Here is a 22,205-nt window from a genome sequence, read left to right on the forward strand (position 1 = left end):
TTCAGCACCTCCATGATTGTGCAAGAAATGCCAAGAGAGAGATAACCACATAAAACCGTCTTTCTTCGAACACTCTTGAACTTATTCGCCAACGTGGCTTGGCACATGCCTCAGGCAACCACAAGCGAACATCCGAACTGGCAAAACAGTGCAGAGAAGCCATCAAGGATGACCTCAAAAACAGGAGAGCAGCAGTACTGGTAGATGCAGCAGAAGCTGGGAAAAACATTCGTAATGCCCGCCTGTCCTTCACCAACTACAAAACCAAAATGACTGCCCTCCGACATCATGATGGATCTATCACATCTTCCAGAAGGGCAATGGAGAAGATTATTCATGACTTCTACTCAGATCTCTTTAATAGCCACATCCACTTGCCCACATACCACATACCACATGATGGATATGTCGTTCCCAATGTTCTCCCTTCCGAAATCCAACATGCCATCTCGTCGGTAAAGAAACAAAGAGCACCTGGCCCAGACAAGATCAGACCTGAACACCTGAAGAACTTACCATCAGTACTCATCAATACATTGGCTCGACTCTTCACACGCTACCTGTCTGAATGCAAGGTTCCATCCCAATGGAAAACCAGCAGGACTGTACTACTATACAAGAAAGGAGACATCCACGACATTGGCAACTATCGCCCAATCTGCCTATTGTCTGTCATCTACAAACTATTCACTCGAGTCATCCTGAATAGGATTAGCAGAACACTAGATGAAGGACAACCATGTGAACAAGCTGGATTCCGAAAAGGATTCAGTACCATCGACCATATCCACACAATAACCAAGCTCATTGAGGTATCTCAGGAGTTCAAGATGCCGCTCTGTCTAACGTTCTTTGATTTAAAGAAGGCCTTTGATTCTGTTGAGACGGAAGCGGTCATGGAAGCCCTAGCCAATCAGGGCGTACAAACTCAATACATCAGGATCCTTCGTGAGCTCTATTGCGGATTCACTACCAAAATCTCACCATTCTACAAAGAAGTAATCATCCATATCAAGAGAGGGGTTCGGCAGGGTGATACCATTTCACCAAAACTCTTCAGTGCCACCCTCGAGAACATCATGCGACGACTGGAATGGGAAAACATGGGAGTGAAGATAGATGGTCGGCAACTACACCACCTCCGCTTTGCTGATGACATCGTTCTAATAACACCAAACATCAGCCAAGCGGCACAAATGCTGAACGACTTTGACCGTGAATGTGGAAAGGTCGGACTACAGCTGAATCTTACGAAGACAATGTTTATGAGAAACAGCCTTGTTCCTGACGCTCCATTCGCTCTCAACGGAACCACCATCTCCGAATGCAACAGTTATACATACCTAGGTCGAGAAATCAACATGATGAATGACCTGGCACCTGAGTTGCGCAGGAGGAAGAGAGCGGCTTGGAATGCCTTCAAGAGCATTGAAGAAATAACTAAAAGGACAAAAAACCTCCAGCTACGAGCACATCTCTTTGATTCCACTATTCTTCCTGCATTAACATATGCCTCAGAGACCTGGACCCTACGAAAACAGGATGAGAACGCTATTCGGGTCTCTCAAAGAGGAATCGAAAGAACTATGCTTGGAATATCACGATTCACTCAAATGAGAACAGAATCCGGAGTTCTGATCTTCGTCAACGCTCAAGAATCAGGGACGCTGTCTCATTTGCCAAAACATCAAAAATCAGATGGGCTGGACACGTAATGAGGTTTACAGACAACTGCTGGACTAGAGCCATTACTGATTGGATTCCACGGGACATCAAAAGATCACGTGGACGCCCACCTATAAGATGGTCAGACTTCTTCGTCAAGACCCTAAATGATCGGTTTGAGGCTCTGCATGTTCCTAGAATGAACAGATACCATTGGGCTACGCTAGCACGCAACCAGGATGAATGGAGATGTTACTGGCACCCGCTCGAATAAATCGATGAATAACGGGGATTAAGTGATTAAGTGAAGTGATTTTTTTAATAGTGAGACATGAGGCATGCGGAAAGTAGACTATAGACTAAACATGATTGTCACCCATTGCCTCTTTTGCAGACCCAGGTTTAATTTTTCCATCCCTCTCGGAGAGGCCAGCAAGCTACTAAGAGTATCCCACCCGCATGGCAGAGCCTGGCAAGTTCCCTGTGGTGAGTTTGATATGCCAAAAACAGTAACAACAAATCTCACAATGGAGATGTTACTGGTGCCCACTGGAACAAATCAATGAACAACTGGAGGACAGTGCTACAATGCTTTCTATTTTCAAATAGCAGAAATTTATATTTTATTAAAAGATATTAATATTGATGTTCTCAACATAGATAACCAAGGAGATTTCTTTTTTTTTCAATTTATAAATGAGCAGAGATAATTTAGAGCATCCAACAAGTCATATGCAGTACTTCTAGACTAACCAAAGAGGGGACCCACTACTACTCACAGGCCTGAAGTTAAAAAAGGAGAGAGTATGGATGGAAACTGAGCTGTACGGACAGTGTTACCTATTAAGAATGGCAGCCTTCCTCCCAGGAGGGGAGATGCATGTCGAAAGTAGACTATGGACTGAACATGTTTGCCACTCAATGCCTCTTTTGCAGACCACAACACCCAAAAGGAGAGAGAGAACACGGGATTGCCCTGCCACAGAGGCAGGGGGGGATGGGGGGATGGGGGTGGGGGGATATTATCCATGGTGGTGGAAAATGGGCACTGGTGGAGGGATGGGTATCTGATCATTGTATAATCAAAACCCAAGCACAAAAAATTGTAAATCTACAACTGTACCTCATGGTGTTTCACTAATAAAAAAAAAAAGTAAAAAAAAAAAAAAGAATGGCAGCCTTGGGGCTGGAGCAATAGCACAGCGGGTAGGGCGTTTGCCTTGGGCCGACCCAAGTTTGATTCCCAGCACCCCATATGGTCCCCTGAGCACCTCCAGGGGTAATTCCTGAGTGCAGAGCCAGGAGTAACCCCTGTGCATAGCCAGGTGTGACCCAAAAAGCACACACACACACAAAAAAAGAACTGCATTGGAGCATTCCCTAGAGCTCAGGGTTCCTGATAACAGAGAACTGAGGAGGGTGGCGAGGGCATCTAGAGGGACAGAGAGAAGTACCCAGTTCAGTTTCTAACTTCCAATTTTATGAGAAATCATTGTAAAAAAGGCTTAAATTCTCAGGGTTGAGGGACAGGGATAAGGGAAAGACTTATTCAGGGATGAGTCTTTATAGGTCAAGGATCTGCTCATCTATCTCAAATCAAACAATAAGCCCAAATCAGAAGGAACAACACATGTTTATTTCTGAGTGAGAATTTCAAGCGTTTTACTTTCCCAAGCAAATTTTTCTCTGTAAACCTCTACCCAAAAGACCCTGAGACTCCCCACAAAGCCCCCCATTTTCTCCCAAGGGCCATGGCCACACCCTCTGGAGCATCCTGCATCACAGTTTAGGGGAGTAGCCAGCCACCACAATGTTCTCTCCGGTGATGAAACTGGCATCAGAGGAACACAGGAAGGACACGATGCCCGCACACTCCTCGGGCTCCCCAAACCTAAGGGGAATAGAGAGGGGGTGAGGGTGCAACACTGAATTCTCGCCTCAGATCCCGCAGGCCGAGGGGAGTCTCACATTGACCCCTACAGAACAATAACTCACAGAATTCCCATCAAATCCCATCCCAGAAAAGTTCAAGGTGGGTTCCACAGATCCTTGCCCACCCTCCAACCCCAGGACTGAGCTGTTCTCAGACTGTACCAGGGGGGTTGACCAGTAGTCTGGGAGAAAAAGAGGATCTGTCTCTTGTTGAAATAGAACTTTCCTCCCAAAGTAGATCCAGCCCAGAAAAATCTCAAGCTCCACCTACCGCTGCATGCCAAAGACTTCTTTAAACTCAGACATCAGATTTGGCCTGTGTTTCTTCTGGGAAAAGATTTCAAGTAAATGTTAGGCAGAGTTCAAGTGGCATGGGTGGGGACAAAGCTATGGGGTGGTGGTGGGGTGGGGGGTAGGACAGGGATCTTATGCAGACAAAACCTCAGTAAGGGAGGATGACCCTGTTCAAATGACATTATCAGGCTCTCCCTCAAAAGCTACAGATGTTTTTCATGCAGAAAGGAGAGAGGTTGCCATTCCAAAGACCCCAGGGCAGGGCCCAAATTATAGTACAGTGGATAGGGTGTTTGCCTTGTATGCAGCCGACCCAAGTTCATTCCGCAGTATCTCATGTTGTCCCTTGAGCCTACCAGAAGTGATCCCTGAGCACAGAGCCAGAAGTAAGCCCTGGGTATAGCACTGCCCCCATCACCACCCCCAAATAAAAACAAAAACACCAAATACCTCCGGCAGAGTTTCTGAATAGTGTGCTGGACCAGAATGTGAAGCCACATGGGTGGTCCATTTGTACCAGGCTCCAGGTGGGACCTTGGCCAGGGATGGGACAGCAGAGACTGAGGCACTCAAGAGAGCAGGGAGAAGAAGCAGCTGTTATGACCCTCACCACTTGAACAGCAAAACAGCCCTTACCACTTGAACAAAGTCCGTGTTGATTATTCCTGGCACCAGGCAGTTGACCCGGATGTTCTTAGGAGCCAGCTCCATAGCCAGAGACTTAGTGAGGCCCAACAGGGCTGTTTTGCTGGTGTTGTAGACTCCCAGCTTCTGAAAAGCAAATGCGGATAAAGGCAGTTGGAAGTGGGACCTACCAGCCCAGGACTCTGGGCCCCAGACTCAGCAGAGGCACTTAGCTCTTGTTTCCAACTAAGCGTCCTTAATGAGACCCAACACCCTTTTCAAGGAATAATGATTCAAGGTGGAGGGGCTTCTTTCAGTTTATAGAAGCATCAAGAAGCCACTACTCTGTGTGTCTAAGCTTGACACTGAGAACGCCACACCATGCTTCTGGACACTCAGGACAGGGCACGAAGAAACCCACAGCCAGGACTTGTTTTATAACAAACTGACGGTGCCCAGCTGAGTACACAGCTGATCACTCTCAGATTTGGGAGATCTTAGGGCCCAGAGAGATGACAGAATCCCATTGAGCATGATGCTGGCATTACCCATCCTAATGCCACATTTGTAATCCAGAGTAGTTCTACCCTGCAAGGTGGGGAATCCCTCAAGAGCCCTTCACCCAGCTCCAATATTGGATTTTACACTCACTGGCACGGACAGGTACCCTACTATCGAGGAGACCAGGACCACTGAGCCACCCCTGCAAGAAGAAAGGCAGACGAGTCAAGTCAAGAATTCTGTTGAATAAAAACACTAGGTGAGGTGGGAGTGTAAAGAAATATTAGTATAATTGTAAAATTTTTTAAATAAAATTAAACAATTTTTAAAAAATCTGTCAAAGCAGATGTTGTAGATCCTTTTCTCTGTTGTAGATCCTTTTCTCTGACTTTGACTTAATGCTTAAACAGACTTGCAGGATGGCTGCCCATTTGCTATGTTTGAAAGAGTAAAACTGTGTATTGATTGAAAATAATAATAATAATAATAATAAAACATCAGGAAAAAACAGAATATAACCTAAGAGGAAACCAGCTAGAAATTCATAATGAGGAGGTTGGAGAAATCTGGAACTCAGGGACTAAACTGGGCATCTAGATTCTAGATTTGGCCTTAAGGTCACTAACAGGGTGAGGGACACCTGCGGCCCAGGGGCGTCTCCCGGCAGTGACCTGAGCTACCTAGGAGGCTCCTGAGAGCAGAGCTCCCCTCTCCCCACCATCCTGCCCAGACATAGAGGAGCCAGGCTGGGCAGGGGAAAGTGAGATGGGGCAGCTGTCACCGTGCCCCCCTCACCCAAGGGCCCCAGAACAGGGCAGAGTGGGGGAGCCAGGGCGGACTTGGGACAGTCAGGACCCTGTTTGCCTGCTCGAGAGGCAGTCTTTGATCTCTGAGTCAGCAGCAGGGCAGGGAGAGGAAAGCAGGGCCGCCACCAGCAACAAATCTTCACCACAAGGTCTCCTAGGGGGATGGGGGTAGGGGGTAGGGAGAGGGGTCCTAGGATACAGCCCGTCCCTCCCGCCATCCTCCACTTCCCCGGCGTTCCCAAGGGCTCCAAAAGATGATTCACAGAGACCCCAGAGTCCGCATCCTTCTCACCCCCTCTTCTCCATGTGGGGCAGCAGCCGGCTCAGCAGCAGGGCCGGGGCCTTCACATTCACGCCCAGGATCTGGAATCAGAGCCATGGGGGAGGGGGAGGCAGGCAGTGAGTGTGGTGCCCATTCTCGGGCCACACCCGAGCTAAGCTCTGTGAGGAAGTAAAGTCATTTGGCCCCCACAGTTGACTGATGTGAGGTGGAGAGGAGAGAGACAGTCACTTTCTCCTGATCCACCTCTGCCACCCCAGGACCAGCTTGGGAGACTAGGACTGATAAAGTCTGTGATGAGCCCCTGTGCAGAAGGGGCCAGAGCCTGGCCAGCTCCACCAGGTAACTGTCAAGCCATACCTGACATCTACTTGGTCTTCTGGGGACAGGAGTTGATCCCACCACCCGTCTCTCCAGGAGCCGCAGACTCAGGCTGGAGAGAGGAATTGCTCTTTGCAGGAAGGAAAGCCAGTCCTAGGCCTTCCCCAGGGTTTTCAGGTACTTTATCCTATCTCACAGAAAATAATTTCAGGAATAAACAGCAGTGAAGTGGAAAGAGATTTTATCTGGAGGTTTTGAGTAAGGGGAAGGAGGGAAAGAAAAGTGGGAGTAACGTGCTCAAGAGAGAATGCAGGCTTCTCCAAAGACAGAGAGAACCCCAGTACACATCTCAAGAAGGGAGATGTGGGCACCACATGTGCTCGGTCACATGCGTAAAAGCAGCACATGGGCTTGGGCAGCATATGTGCGCACTTCCTTTGTTCAAGCTGGTTTTTATAGGTTTTTCCAACCTACCCCGACCTGGAGCTTCTACCTAGGTAAAAGTCCATTGCTAGGGTGAGAGCCAAGGGGATAGAGTTGGGAATGGTCCATGGGCTTCTTTAAAATTCCTTTCCTGGCCTTTGTTCCTGCTGGAGCCTTTCTCAGAAGTGGTCCAGCCTTCGCTGGGTCTCTTGGACACAGGTGAGGATCTTATCAGGCCTCAGTTCCTGCTCTGACAGGTGAATCCTGACGGCCTTAGGGCTAAGTGGTTTTTCTACTCCTTAGGAATTTCATTGCCATGGGGGCCCTTCCCTGTCTACCTGCCAGTGTCAGGTACCAGTGCTCTGTTAGTCTTGGAGGACAGAACCCTCCAAGAGAAGGAAGCTGCAAACCTTTTCCTGCTCAGACCAGGGGGTGTCACCAGTAATCTGTGACTCAGGGAACCCTGTGTGGAGAGGCCTGGCAGCTTCACTGGGAATCAGAGAGCGGGCACAAGAAAGGAAGTGAGAGATAAGATCTAATGAACCTGCGGGTACCAGGACTATTTTCCGAACCACAGGGCCACGTCCCTATATGCAAAGTGATCAATGGAAAGTAAATGATCTAGCATTTGTCCCTGAAAATCAGGCTTGAATTGTGGTGGGAAAATCTGAGCAAAAGATAATGCCCAACCAAAATACATCTGGACTATGTATTTAACTATGGTGCTATGCTGCCCTAGGAGGGGAAGGGTGTTTGTCCCTCTGCCTGTCCCCCTTTGTGGAGGCAATATGGTGGCCTGCATCTTTTAGAGCCTAATGAAAAGCCAGGTATGAGACTGCATTGACGAGGCACATGGGGCTTCATGTGATGGGGAGTGGAATCAGCCCTGCTCCCCACCATGACAATGCTCCGGGTTGCCACCCTCAAACGCCTCCTCCGGCTTCTGACCAGCCATAAACTCAGAGTCACACATACCAATCTCGGAACCCGGGGGCTTCTGGCAGTAATCCCTCTAGGTTTATTACTAAAATATCAGAAATCCAAATTCGCGTGGCCACTATTGTGGCCATCATACGCTCTTCATAATCAGCAATAGAAAACAACATTTCTAATGATGTCTTTGTGACAGGTCTGAATGTTGGAGAAAATTCCAAATAACAATGTTGGGTCTTTTGTCGTAATATTGAATGTGATCAACATAGAGAGAGTGTGAAGTGGAAATCTGCCACACAGGCGGTGGGTGGGTGGGAGGGAGGTATACTGGGGTTCTTGGTGGTGGAAAATGTGCACTGGTGAAGAGACAGGTGTTTGATCATTGTATGACTGACCGAGATTTGAACTGAAAGGCTTTGTGACTATTTTCATGGTGATTCAATAAATAAATTTAAAAAAAAGACCTCATGAACCCTTGTCTGTCAAGAAATGTTTTTCATTTTGCTGGCAAAACCTGATTGTGCCTTTGGTGTGTGGGTGGGGAGGAGAGTCGGGCAGCTCAGGAACATGAGGACTGAGAGAAGGAAGTGGGGCAGGGTCTTCAAGAGAGAGAGAAAGAAAGAAGCTGAGGAGTGGATGTTTCCCGAGCACAGGAGCTCCTCACACAAGGACAGGTGGACCAAGTCAGGATAGCAGGGGGAACCTTGGGTCATCAGGAGTAGGGCCACAGGAGCAGAAGGGTCCCTGACAGGCCCCAGGGACTCCCAAAAGGAGGATCTCTTCTGAGTCATGTCTGTGTGCAGGTGAGACAACTAGCACAGACAGACCAAAAACTTCAAGGGCGTTCCAGTGAGTCCAACCCTCAAGACTCTCTGTGTGGACAGACTAGGAAATCTGTGGAATCTCGGATCCCTGGAACAGTGACGGCCCAAGGAGATAGTGCAGAAGGGTCTGTTGGCACACTGCATAGGCTGGATGTTTGGTGCCAGCTGGCAATGATGATACTTGAACCAAGTTAGTTTTATCCTGACCCACCAGAGTCAATATTGACGTGCGTGTGTGTGTGCGCGCGCGTGCGTGCGTGCACTCAAGCGCATGCATGGGTGTGCACAGGTGCAGACAAAGAAAGGACAACAGGGAGAGTAGAAGATCCCATACCAGGCCTCACCTTGTCCCACACCTCTTCACTGGCACCCAGGGTGCTCCCGACTAGGGGGTTGACCCCTGCCACACATACCAGGAAGTCCACGCCTCCATTGTGCTCCAGTGCCTGTGAAGGAAATGACAGAGGACAAGAGGTGACAGGATGGAGTAAAGAATGTCCAGAAACCTCTGTTACTGGTAAGCTAGGGACATAAGGAACAAGCACCCAAACCCCTTTGGAAGGGCAGCATGGAGCTGTGGAGAGCAACTGAGTCTCTGTCATGAGAGGCTGAGGGATTCTCAACTCCTCCTTGGAAGTCTCTCATTTTCGTTCCAAAAAGAGGTCAGGCTGTGAGCCTGGCCCATCAGTCCTGATTCTCACACACTTGCTACTTCTATGTTCCTTCCTTCCTATCCCATCTTTAGTCAATTCATCATTCACCCTTCCCCTCTCTGGAACGCTTCCTTCTTTGGCCTCATACACGCGCAGCCCATTCTCTACACCACACATCTGCCCATCTCATGCTCCTCTGGATGTCGCCTCATACATCATTCACTCCAGAACTGTCCCACAGGTATAGAGCTTCACTCAGACCTCAACTCCCCTGAGCTCCTCATCCACAAACCTGAGAAGCACAGGAGCTGGCCTGCTCGAAGCACTTATGCACACAAATCACTAGGAATCTTTACAAATGCAATTCTGGCTAAGAACTAGTATAGGAGTCTTAAGCATGGTTGACCTGGCCTTGACTCATAGCCCCACATATGCTTCCCCAACCTTGGGGGTCAAACTCAGGCATCAGGAGTGATCCCTGGGCACATAGACAGGTATAAGCCCTGAGCACAGCCAGTGTTGCACTCAAGACCATCAAAAAAGCAAAGAAAGAAAGAAAGAAAGAAAGAAAGAAAGAAAGAAAGAAAGAGAGAGAAAGAAAGAAAGAGAGAGAAAGAAAGAAAGAATCCCATTCAACAATTCTAGTGAAAATTGAATGTCTATACCAATCACAATGTCCCAGGTCAGGCCTGCACCAGCCTCCGGCTTCCAGACCACCCACTGATGATCAGGATTCTCATCCCATGACCTCTGCACTCCCTCCTGCCAGGAACATCTCTTCTGAGTCACTCTTGGGTATCTATGTGTCCTATCTCCCCGACAGCTCCTCTCCTGGGCGACATTAGATGCTAATACCAGAGGCCCCAACCTCTCCTCCCAGGGTCGAATCTGCACATCCTCATCTTTCTCACCTTGGCCACCAGCTGCTCACAGTCCTCAGCCTTCCCCATGTGGCACAAAGTGCCTGTCACACTCAGTCCCTCCCCCCTGCAGCATGGCGACAGCACTGTCCACGTTCTGCTGCTTCCGGCTGCTGATCACCACGTGGGCCCTATCCTGAGCCAGACGCCGGGCCACAGCCAGGCCAATCCTGCAGAATGAAAAGGTTGTGATGGCACCACCCATCCCCATCCTCCCCTAAGACCCTCATCATGATATACTAGATGAGTCCCTAGTGTGGCCCACAAGTTGCCCCAAGTCCTTCCAAGAGAAGAGGAAGTGTTAAATGAATATGTACCTTGTCAGGTCTTTGCCAAGGCACCCCACTTAATTCCAGTAAGCTATAATCATATCAGTAAAATCTGATTTTACAGGTGAGAATATTATTCAAAACAATTTTGTGAAATGGAGTGTTTCTAAAGAAATATTCTAAGAGGACAGTAATAAACAAGCTGGGTCTGCATGCTAAATGGAAGAGAATATTCAGTTCTGTTTTTTTCTTTATTTTTGCAGGAAGCCTCTGGTATCAATATCACTTCCTCTAAGCCTAATAGCTTTTCTCTGACTTGTAGATGAAAGTCTGTAATTTTCCCTCTATCTCCTTATTCCCTTCAACTCCACCTCTGTGATATTACCATGGAGCTGGTTAAGGTGGTGGCAGAAAGGGAGCACAAAGGCAGAGTTCCCCTCTCTTGAATGAACCAACTCTCTGGCAGAGTGGAAAGTTGGTTCTGTTCCCTGGTCATGAAGGCCTCACCTTAGGGGACCTCACAAAGATGTAAACATCAAAGGGAAATCTGTTCAAAGGACAGGGGGGAAATCTGGAGATGGCATAGAACAGGAAAGGTGAAGTGAAATGGAAGATGGTGTCTCTGAAGTGAGTAACCCCAGAAATTTCCTCTGCTCCCATCTATGGTAAATTCTCATTATAGATTATTGCTCATTAATATAGTTGGATAGGGGCAGAGCAAGTGCAGAGCGTAGGGCATTTGCCTTGCATTCAGCCAACCCAGGTTTGGTCCTCAGCATCTCATATACCTCATATCCCTCAAGTACCCCCAGGAGTAATTCCAGAATACAGAGTCAGATGTAATCCCTGAGCATTGCCAGCTGTGGCCCAAAATCAAAACAAAACAAAAGGACAGTTTTGTGGGTGTAGGATAACACTGGTTTGTCCTTTCTTCCTTGCCACAGGGAGCTTAGATTTATTGGGTTACTCCCACACAGTGCTCCCATTTCTCTGTGTTTATTTGTAACCTCCTTGTTTCTGTGCTCTGCTTCCCCCCAACCAGCCAATCACCTTTATCTCCTTATCAGACTCTGTTAACTTGTAAATATTGCTTTCCTCTTCTCCTTAAGTCCTTTGCATAGTTAATTCACAGCAATGTCCTTTTTGTATAGACACAGGAAAACAGTTAATGCTATGCTTTTGTAACTTGGGAGTTAGTTGATTCTGAATAATATTCACTCCAGGGCATCTGTTCTCTTGACTTAAGCCTCAGTTACCCTTAGTTTCTAGCACCTCAAAACGAGGGACCCGAGGAGGAACTGGATGGGGCATCGAAATGGGCCAGGTCAAAGAACCTTAATACTTAACTATAAGTTAAGAGCATGGTCATGGACAAATTCTGTCATGATCCAAAAAGTAACTGGATTAGGACCCTGGGTTAGGGTTAGGAAAGACTAATCTGGCCTGAGTACTGCAGTCTGAGATCTGTAGCGAGATGTCTCCAGGAGAGCCACCCTACAAGCTTAATATATCTCTTACTGTGTCCATACAAAATAGCTAATATTAAGAAATAGAATTAAGATGTTAATTAACTTATTGGACTAAGGAAAGTAGAAAAACCCCTAGGTAGTTATTTCCACCCTTGAGCCTGATCTCCTGGCTGCAGGTGATCAGGAAGGGATTTGATATGTTGATTGTGCTACCAGACCTGGGTGTGGTTGCTACAGTCAAGGTTAGGAGTTGGAGAGAGACTAGAGAGAGACCCGGGCTGTGAGTTGGAGTGCGGCGATACTAGGAAGGGTAACAGGAGGAAAATTGGAATGAGGGGCTTAGTGAGATTGGAACAGGCATGTGGGGAGAATGGAATAAACAGCAACTGATCACCAACCAGCCTGGCCTTCGGTTCCTCCTTCATCCACTCATGGCATCAGCCATCCTGGGTGGGGAAGTGGCGTGAGACCATCAAATGCAGGCAGTAAGAGAGAACCACAGGACTCATAGTCATTTGGTGATTACACAGGTCAGGGGGCAGTGTGGGGGGTGGGAGGAGGAGTAGAGTTGGAAGAACAGAAGATGAAATGTGACCATAGTATAGAGATTCTTCTAGAAAACTCTGAGTTGTCTTGAGATGTTGTCCCAGTGCTGTCAGGGGTGGGAAGGAAGGTTGCCAAAACCACTGACTCTGAAAGAGAAAAAAATAGGCCAGACCAGGGCCCCGGGCCACTCAAGAGTGGGGAGAAAAATTTCCCAATGACGAGTTAAATGAAAACTCAGAGTTCTCCAGTTGTGAGTGGCAAGGACTACATGTCTCTGATCAGCTCAGAAGCAGCGGGTTTTTCCTCAATCTTGGCACTAAGATCCAATGACTTCAAAAGAAGCCCTGAGAGTTGAAGTTAAAAGTAGAGACAAGAGGGCTGAAGCGATAGCACAGCAGGTAGGGTGTTTTCCTTACACGTGGCCGATCCAGGTACGATTCCCAGCATCCCATATGGTCCCCCGAGCACCACTAGGAGTAATTCCTCAGTGCAAAGCCAGGAGTAACCCCTGAGCATTGTCGGGTGTGATCCAAAAAGAAAAAAGAAAAAAGTAATGACAAGAGTTGTGTAGTAAGGAGGGGGTGTCACAGAGAGGTGTGTGAGTTGGGTGAGACTGCAGATCCTGCTCTGGGAAGTGATGTTAACCTCTCCTAGTTGGGTTCCTGCTGGGGCACTTCCATTACTCACCCTTTTGTGGACCCAGTGATCACAGCCACTTTCTGGTTCAGGTTCCTGCCAGCTCTGTTGCTGTTCATTCTTACTGAGAGGGAGACCAAGGAGCAATGAAGGTGTCTGAAGACTTCTGGCACTGCCCTGAGCACGGCAGTTACTCTCTGGCTTCCTTCTTTGTGGACCCAAAGCTGGGGAAGAACCTGGAGAGACAATCATGTAGTAAAATGCATTAGCTCAGTGTCTCCACATATCTGCTGTGGGAGCTTCCCCTGAAGGCTCATTTTCATGTACCACAATCTCCCAACTTTGAAGGGGAGTAGCACTGCCCATGCCCTTTCCACAGCCCCATCCCCAGATGGGCTTCCCCATCATGGTGACCCACACTGTCACAGCAGAAGCAGTAACTCATGTGCTTGGCTTCTTTGGATGCCCAAGTGACTGTCTTGTCTCTGTACCCCAAACAAGGAAAGGAACTATATTCTTCTTCAAGGTTCTACATGTATCAATTCTCTCTCAGAAAAATAGCTCCAGACTTAACTCTCAACTTCCTCCAGACTTCAGCAACTTCTTGAGGTCCTTGTCACCTTCCCACCTTGCTGCCACCTCCTTATTCCTCAGCTCTCCACTTCAGTCAACAGCATTGGCCCCTCATCAGAGATACTAAACCTATCCATCTTTCTGACATGCAGGTAGCTTCCTTTCTAATTAAATTATGCTTATCCAGCTGAAGATAAGGCCCATCCTCTCTTTCTGGGATCTCTCTACCTTAATGAACTTAAGGTATTCAGGAACTCTCTGCTCTGTTTGTAAACTTTTCAATACATCTAAAACTGTTTCTAAATGAAAAGCATTTTTTCAATGGCCAACTGTACATACACTCATGGACTTTGAAAGACTGTCTCTAAGAATTTAAAGATAGAAAGAAGATCAGTATTCACTAGAAGTTGTGAAGAGTAAAATCTGTTACTAAATTTTCACAACATTAAATTAGCTATACCTTTAGAGATTTTGAAAATTGGGCTGTGTGTATACATATATAAATTTGTTTCTGGGTCACACTGGCTGTGTTCAGGGATTATTCCTGGCTCTGCTCAAGGATCACTGCTGGTGGAGCTTGGGAGACCAACCACACAGGATGCCTGGGATTGAAACCGTCGGGTCAGCCATGTGCAAGCAAGAGCCCTACTCGCTGCACTATTGCTCAGGCTAATGTTCGTAAATGTTCTGAAATGCCGTGCTCCAGTGTCACTGTGGAAGCCACTAGGCACATTTTGGAGACAGCAGGGTGCAAGGACCGGTTCAGGTGCAGCCCTGTCACCCTCTCAGGCCTGCCCTGCAGAAGCCTGGGTCTCTGACAGTGGGGATAGCAGCACAAGGATGCCTCTGCCCATGGCTGCTACTTGCTACCACAATAGGGAAAAGGGCGCGACCTGATATTGTTGGTTTAAAAGAAACAAGGATCCCTGCACCATTGCTGATAGAAATTTCAATCTCCCCATCAATACTCTCTGTTCATACTCTGATCCTCTTTGGGGTGACCAATCTGACCACTGACCTCTAGCTACCTCGAAAGCCATCCTAAAGCTTCACAGAGCTGGGGCTGTGTTAGGAAGAGGTATGCGGCTCCCAGAACACCCAGTTACTCCATTCTCTACAGTTTTTGGAGGACTCATAAGGATCCCTGCAAGAAAAAAGATGTGCTTACCTGGGACTCTGGACTCCGGCACTGTTTGTTCCCTGGGTCTGGAACAGAGTATGTCACTCAGCAGTCTGGAGTGTGACTGATTCCATGCCATGCTGGCCTATATAAGAGTTCCTTCTACTTCCTCTTGTCTCTCATGGCACATCCCTCAAGCTCAGCTGATCCCTGCCCACCCCAGTCCCAAGCTTGGAACTTTATTGAGTCATAAAACATCTCATCAAAATGTGCTATCTTTGAACTCACCCCCCCCCAAGGCATTGTCCTACAGCCAAAGCCATCTCAGTAAGTTCATTGTAACTACAGGCCCATGGAGTGCAAGGATGCAATGCAGGAAGAATCCCCAGGGAGCATGCAGTCAGAAGGATATGGGGTCATGAGTGCCTTTAGGAGGAAAGTTTGACAGTGGACAGTGCTTGGGCCATACTCTGTGTGTGTGTATGTGTGTGTGTGTGTATGTGTGTGTGTATACATGTGCACATGTGGCCTGACACTTAACTGCCATCCATATTTTTTGTTAAATAATATTAAGGGATCATTGTATGACTGAGACTTAAACCTGAAAGCTTTGTAACCGTTCTCATGGTGATTCAATAAATAAATTTAAATAAATAAATAAATAATATTAAGGGCATCTAGATTAGAAAAGAAGTCAAACTCTCACTATTTGTAGACACAGTACTATATCTAGAAAACCCTGAAGAGTCTGTAGAAAAACTTCTAAAAACAATCACTATCACTATCACTATCACCCCATTGTTCATCAATTTGCCCAAGAGGGCACCAGTAACATCTCCATTCATCCCTGTCATGTGCTAGTGTAGCCTGATGGCATATTGGGGGCTCTTTCGGGGTCAGGGGAATGAGAACCATCATTGTTACTGTTTTTGGCATATCAAGTATGCCACGGGTAGGGTAGCTTGCCAGGCTCTGCCATGCAGGCGGGATACTCTTGGTAGCTTGCTGGGCTCTCCGAGAGGGATGGAGGCTTTTGGGGCAGCCTCTAATCACCTTTACAGGTGTTCCCAGTCAGGCATATATGCAGACAGGATACTCTCGGTAGCTAGTTCGTTCAGGTATCTAGTTCAGGATATACAACATTAACTATTCTTGGCAGAATGTCCTGACCTCGCGCCAGGCTGTCTTCACCGGGGCACCTCGGGTAGAGTCTCCCTCCCCATCCCAAGCAGAATCCCGGCAGCTGAAAAACTCCAGAACCCAGCTGCTGCCATGCTCAAGGCCACTCTCCACACAATCGGATGAGCCTCACCCAAGAGGGAACAGGCAAAAAAAAACAGGTATGTGGGACCCGTGACTGAGATCTCCAAGCTCTCTCACGGCTCCTCCTCCCAGCTCCCCAGTTTTCCAGTAGCTTGGCAGTAACTCCCACAAACTGCCCTGGTGCCATGTAATCTCATCCGTGGCCAAGACCCAGAGACTATAAATTAAGGCTCCTGGAAGAGAGCAATGCAGAATGTCCTGGAACGCATGGCCTTATACTCTAGCCCACTTACTTACCAAAAGTAGCACACATTTGTTTGGTTTTAACATACTAGCTTATGTTCTCTTATATTCGAGCTTAAATAGCTCCAGAATGAAACACAACAACCTTTACACACTTCCCTCTTATTGTGGTGGGAAGATGCTCAGTGGTGGGATTGGTGTTTGACTATCATCTGTAATGAAATACTGTGAACTACTTTTATGAAAATAAAATATATAAAAATTGAAAAATAAACATTAACTATTCTTGCTAAGATATGAAATGCTAGCTGTAATCGAAGAAGTTTTAGCATGCAATCCCTCCAATCCTCAAAATGGATTCATATTTTCTGACTAAAATTTATTAAGTACTTGTTTTCCTAAATGAATATAAGAAGAAATAAAGACAAACAATCTGAAATCTAGCTACATTAAGAGCAACCTCTAAGACAACAGTTGATATAAAATTCAGGGTAAATTAGAACGGTCAAGGAAGACAGCTAATAAAGCTGAAAAATAAGCAGTTTTAAAAAAAAAAAAACAAGTGCATATTGTGTGCATATGTACCCACATATGAATATATAAAAGATATGAGATAGGAAGAGGGTACTATCTGTTAGGGAAAATACTAAGCAAATATTTCAAAAATACAAACTATTTCTTGCTTCAGAGAAATGAATTAGAGGAACCTGTAATAAATATACATGAAGCAGTTGATTTATGAAATATTATAGGCTTGTATAATAAAGTGACAGGCTACAAAATCAATGTACATAAATCCATGGTTTTTCTATATGTGAATGGAACTGAAGGGAGAAAATTTTTTAGAATACCATTCACAACTGTGGCTTAAAACAAATCAAGTTTTGAACTTAGTCCCATACAAGTTCCTCTTTCTCTTCTACTTTTCTATCCTCTTTCTCTTCTACTTTTCTATAAACCTATTTCTAAAAAAAAGAAGAAGAAAGGCAAAAATCAAGTATCTAGGAATCAGTTTAACACAAGGAGTGAGAGACCATATAAAGAAAACTATAAGCCACCGCTAAAAAATAATAAAAGAGAACACAAGGAAATAGAAATGCATCCTCTCTTAATGGACTGGAAGGATCAATATTGTGAAAATGGCAATCTTGCCCAAAGCATCATATAGATTCAATCCAACTTCTATAAAAATATGCATGATACTTTTTAAAAACAGAGATCAAAGATTGTTGAAATTTATGTAGGGTAATAAACTCGTCCTGAACAGTCACAGTAATCCTTCGGAAAAACAAAATGGGAGATCTTTCCTGCCAATTTCAAGCTATACTCTAAAGCTATAGTAATCAAAACGCTGTGGGGACCTTCTGCTCGCTGCTCACCATCTCAGGTAGGCTCACCTCTGGCTGATATCACTGAGCCTATTCCAAAAGGGAGGCATACTTCCCCATCCGCACCCCCCCCCCCGCCCCAGCAGCAAGGTGGTCGTTACCTCAGAGCTTATTGGAAAGCCAGGTATGAGCCGGCAGCGGTGACGGAGAAACTGCAGTCTCATGGGATGGGGGGCGGTACCGGCTCATCCTTCACACCCTACTGAGGTCACGAGTTGCCCCCCACGAGCGGTTCTCCAGCACGGCCATAGCACCAGACGCACAGAAACCAACCTCGTAATTATCTGGCTCTTGGCAGAAATCCCTCCAGACTTAATTAGTAAAATATCAGAAATCCAAAATCTATCACAGCCACGTGGCTATGGCTGCCACGCGACATCATATGGTTCTCATAACCAGCTATATAAAACAAATTGTTTCACAATGCCTTTTCAGCAGTTCTGATTGTTGGGGGGAAATTCTAAACAGTAATGGTGCATCTTTTGTCGAAATAATGAATGTAATCAAAGTAGAGAGAGAGTTAAGTAGAAATCATCTGCCTCACAGGCATTGGGAGGGGTGGGAGGGGGATATATTGGGGTTCTTGGTGGTGAAAAATAAGTACTGGTGAAGGGAAAGGTGTTTGATCATTGTATGACCAAGACTTAAACCTGAAAGCTTTGTAACTTTTTCCACAGTGATACAATATATAAATATAACAAAAACCAAACAAACAAACAAACAAAAACCAAAAGGGAGGCATAGCTCCAATGGAGGAACAGCCCCTCCATCCCAAGTAGGTCCCAACAGCCTCCACACCAGATCTGTATTGGAGTAAGGGCCCACACCACAGCTCCACCATCCTAGACTAACTTCTGTTAGCGTGAACTTCGCAGTTACCATCCAAGTTTCAGCAAACTGCAAGATTTCATCTTCTCTCATAGCTGAGTAGCATTTTGTTGGAGTTTCTGCTGCTGCAGCTCCCAAGCCACCTGGACTGAGTAACCCTTGAGATCACTCCAGGGCCCCTAAAGACAAGGCTTTAGATACTAAGTTAAGACAATGGCAATGGATGAGTACTAGGAGCCTAACACTCCCAAGAGAATAATATAGACTAATAATTCACCTTTGGCTGGGTTTGAGGACAGGTGTAGTTGTCTTTGAAACCTTCATGGTTGTCTTTGGAAACCTTTAAGTAGAATAGGCTTTGTTACTGTTTAGAGAGCTTGGAGACTCTTGAGTCTGTATCTCTCTGGAACTGTATGTTGACACAAAACCACTGATTTTCCCTTTTGCCCCCCCTTACCACTTGCCCACTTTTGCTTCCATATAATCATTGCTTGCCTTAAATAAACTGATCAATTGATCACAAGTCATTGACCCATGCCTGTTAATTCCCAATCTATGGCCCACACTCGTGTCTATAAACTATCTGACTTAGACTGCGAATGGCCCATCACTCCCAGATATCACTGTGGGACAGTGACAGTATTTTATTAGGTACTCGTATTATGCTTTCATTATCCACTTATATATTATTAGATTTGAGTTGTTCTATATCTTCACTTTTGTAAATAATGCTATAATTCACACACACACACACACACACACACACACACACACACACACACACACCCCAAACCACTGTGGTACTGGAACATTTACAATAGCCAAAATCTGGAAACAACTCAAATATCCAAGAACAAATGATTAAAGGAACCATGGTACATATACACAATGGGATACTACTTGTCTAAAAGAAAAGATAAAAATCACACAATTTGACGCTATGTGGATGGATCTGGAGAGAATCATGCTTAGTGAAGTTAAAAGGAGAAGGACAGACACAGAATGATCTCTCTCATACACAGAATATAAAAAACATGGTAGGGGAATAGCAAATGCCCAAAAGACAGTACTGAGATCTGGTTTCCAGTAGGAAGCTTACCACAGCTTGGGAACAAGAGAACACTAGGACAATGGTGGAGGGAAGCAGAACTATTGGTAGAAGGAATGATTCTGGAATTTTTATTCATAAAAAAATGGTATAAAATTCTACCAATGATTAAAGAGGAAATAGCACCACAGCAACTTCATTTTTTGAATAGACAGACTCCATTCTGTGCTACTGGGTCCTAAATCTAAATATTAAGAAAAAGAAGTTAACTGCAAGTGTACCTATGTGAGTATCTCAATGCGTGGCCACAGGTAAGGGAGTAACTGCATTGAGAACACATAGATGTTTGCATAACCTGTGCCAACCAGTACATGCTGAGACCATACTTGCTTTGAGACTATTTGACAACCAACAATGGATAGGCAGGATTAACCGTTCGATTTGCTTCTGTACATCTGCTTCGCTTAGATATGAATGAGAATGGTAGGAATGTGACATAGGATTTGTTTGCCCTTGAAGTAAATGTAGAAAAACAGTGTTAGCCCAGCACTTGGAGTTCCGAGCCCAGGGAACAGTCCCAGATCGTAAACTTTCAGCAGAGTTCCTTATATGAGTGAGTTTCTCTCTCTCTCTCTCTCTCTCTCTCTCTCTCTCTCTCTCTCTCTCTCTCTCTCTCTCCCCCCTCTCCCCCCCCCCCCGTGTGTGTGTGTGTATGTGTGTGTGTGTGTGTGAATAAAACCTTGAAAAATTTGTCTTGTCTGTGTGTGTCTAGTCAGTGGCTGAGCTCAGGCTTGTGGCCACTTAACATTTGGAGGTTACACCAAGATCTCTGGCCTTCCTGTTCCTGTAACTGATTCTTCTTTGTGCTTCTGTATGCCTCTGGAACCAGCTGCTTATCTGGAACCTGGTGAGTGCGCTCACTTCTGGTCTCTGAACTCTTTTATCTGTCTCTGATTTCTTACTTCTGTCACCTTGTTTGAGAGGAAGCAAGTATGAGAGAGTGTGCTGGTCCCATGGCTCTAACTAAGGGATCTGAGTTGCCTCTAACCCACGGTTCAGTGGACACTGTAAAGGCTTATGGAGATTTGCCCCAGTGAACTCCAGTGAATGGCGGCAACCAGGCAGGGGATTATACCTGTACTCCAATGCCAAGGGGACCTTAAGATCCCTAGAGAGGGGTCCGGGAGGACAAGCATCTGAGTGCTGCCCATCCATAGTTGGATTCTTTGCGGTCTATCTGTTGGTTGGTCTGCAGCCTCTGTCTACTGATTTGTATAATCTGTTTCTTCTCGGTTTCCCATTAACTGTCATCTAGTTTTGGTTGATCTGTATAGTGGCAGACTGTCTGGACACTGTGGACTCAGGTGAATGCATTCACATCTGTTTAATTCCTTGGTCAAAAGCTGGGTACAGCATTAAATCCTGACAGGCAGGTTGCCCTGAGACATCGCTGGCAACCTCTGGAAGTTATCTAACTCCATCCTCCCGAGTGGGTAATCTTGGGATTTTTTTTGTCTCTGTCTTTTTTCTTTTTGAAGGCAGTTTTGGAGCTTATTTCAATTACCATAAGGCCTTGGAGGATAAGGTGGATAACATGGGAAATAGTCAGGGATGAACCATGGGACAGTCTTCGAGAAGAAAGAAGAAAATATTAATAGTTTTATCTTTCATATGTTGAGTTAAAATGGCCCTCTTTTGGTGTGGATTGGCCGAGCCAGGAAACTGTGGCTCTTAATTTGTGTTATCCAGTGAAACAGATGGTCTTGGCTGAATAGTGGAAAAGGCCAGTCACCCTGATCAGACCCCTTATATTGTCATCTGGATTGATATCGATGAGTCACGTCCCTCCTGATTGAAAACTATCTACCCCACACTGTCACCTCAGCAGCCACCAGTACTGCCTCCACTATCCCTGTCATTGTCTGCATCAGTGGCCTTGCAGTTGAAGAGTCAGCTACCCCCTTCCTCAGCTGAAGCAAGTAAGAACTGAGAATGTGATGGATCACAGTCTTACTCTGGTTACAGTTTTGAAGTTAGGAAGTTGATATCTAAGAATTAAAAGTCCTGAATGCTGGGGGGCTGGAGTGATAGCACAGAGGATAGGGTGTTTGCCTTGCATGCGGCCAACCCAGGTTCAATTCCCAGCAACCCATATGGTCTCCCGAGCACCGCCAGGAGTGATTCCTGAGTGCATGAGCCAGGAGTAAACCCTGTGCGTCGCCGGGTGTGACCCAAAAAGAAAAAAAAGTCCTGAATGCTTTTTGAATGGAGAATATCCAAAAAACAAAATATGTATTTGTGTAAAGAGGAACTTAAGGTTTAAAACATTCTGGAAGAAGAGTTTTATCTCAAGGGAATGAAAGTGAAAAAGGAAATAAACCAAAAAATTCGAAGGAATATTTGGCCTTCAATCTAAGAGAAACATAGAGGATCTAAAATTTTGCTCCCTTTCTCTATATTATGTTATTTTCAAGGATTGTTTAAAGACATGAGCTTAAACTGCATATGTGACTATTTGAACTGTGTACAGGACATGGAAAAAAATTGAGATTAAAGTCAATTTTTAGGGTCTATAGTGATAGCACAGCGGGTAGGGCGTTTGCCTTGCACGTAGCCTACCCAGGTTCGATTTGCAGTATCCCATAT

The 22,205-nt window shown here is 45.9% G+C and overlaps 2 protein-coding genes across 3 annotated transcripts in view; both read right to left on the reverse strand.

Annotated features, from left to right (window-relative positions):
• The window catches only part of LOC130041170 (dehydrogenase/reductase SDR family member 4), a 330,800-nt gene that overhangs the window by 276,182 nt on the left and 32,413 nt on the right, over positions 1-22,205 (reverse strand). The window lies entirely within an intron of this gene.
• On the reverse strand, positions 3,445-13,215 carry LOC130041163 (dehydrogenase/reductase SDR family member 2, mitochondrial-like). Its single transcript, XM_056133206.1, is given in 9 exon segments — positions 3,445-3,556; positions 3,869-3,924; positions 4,528-4,662; positions 5,167-5,218; positions 6,115-6,185; positions 8,948-9,049; positions 10,168-10,245; positions 10,247-10,346; positions 13,148-13,215. Coding segments are annotated over 9 exon segments (774 nt in total).

This window comes from Sorex fumeus, unplaced genomic scaffold, assembly GCF_029834395.1.
Source record: "Sorex fumeus unplaced genomic scaffold, SorFum_2.1 ptg000098l, whole genome shotgun sequence".
Lineage (NCBI taxonomy): Eukaryota > Metazoa > Chordata > Mammalia > Eulipotyphla > Soricidae > Sorex > Sorex fumeus.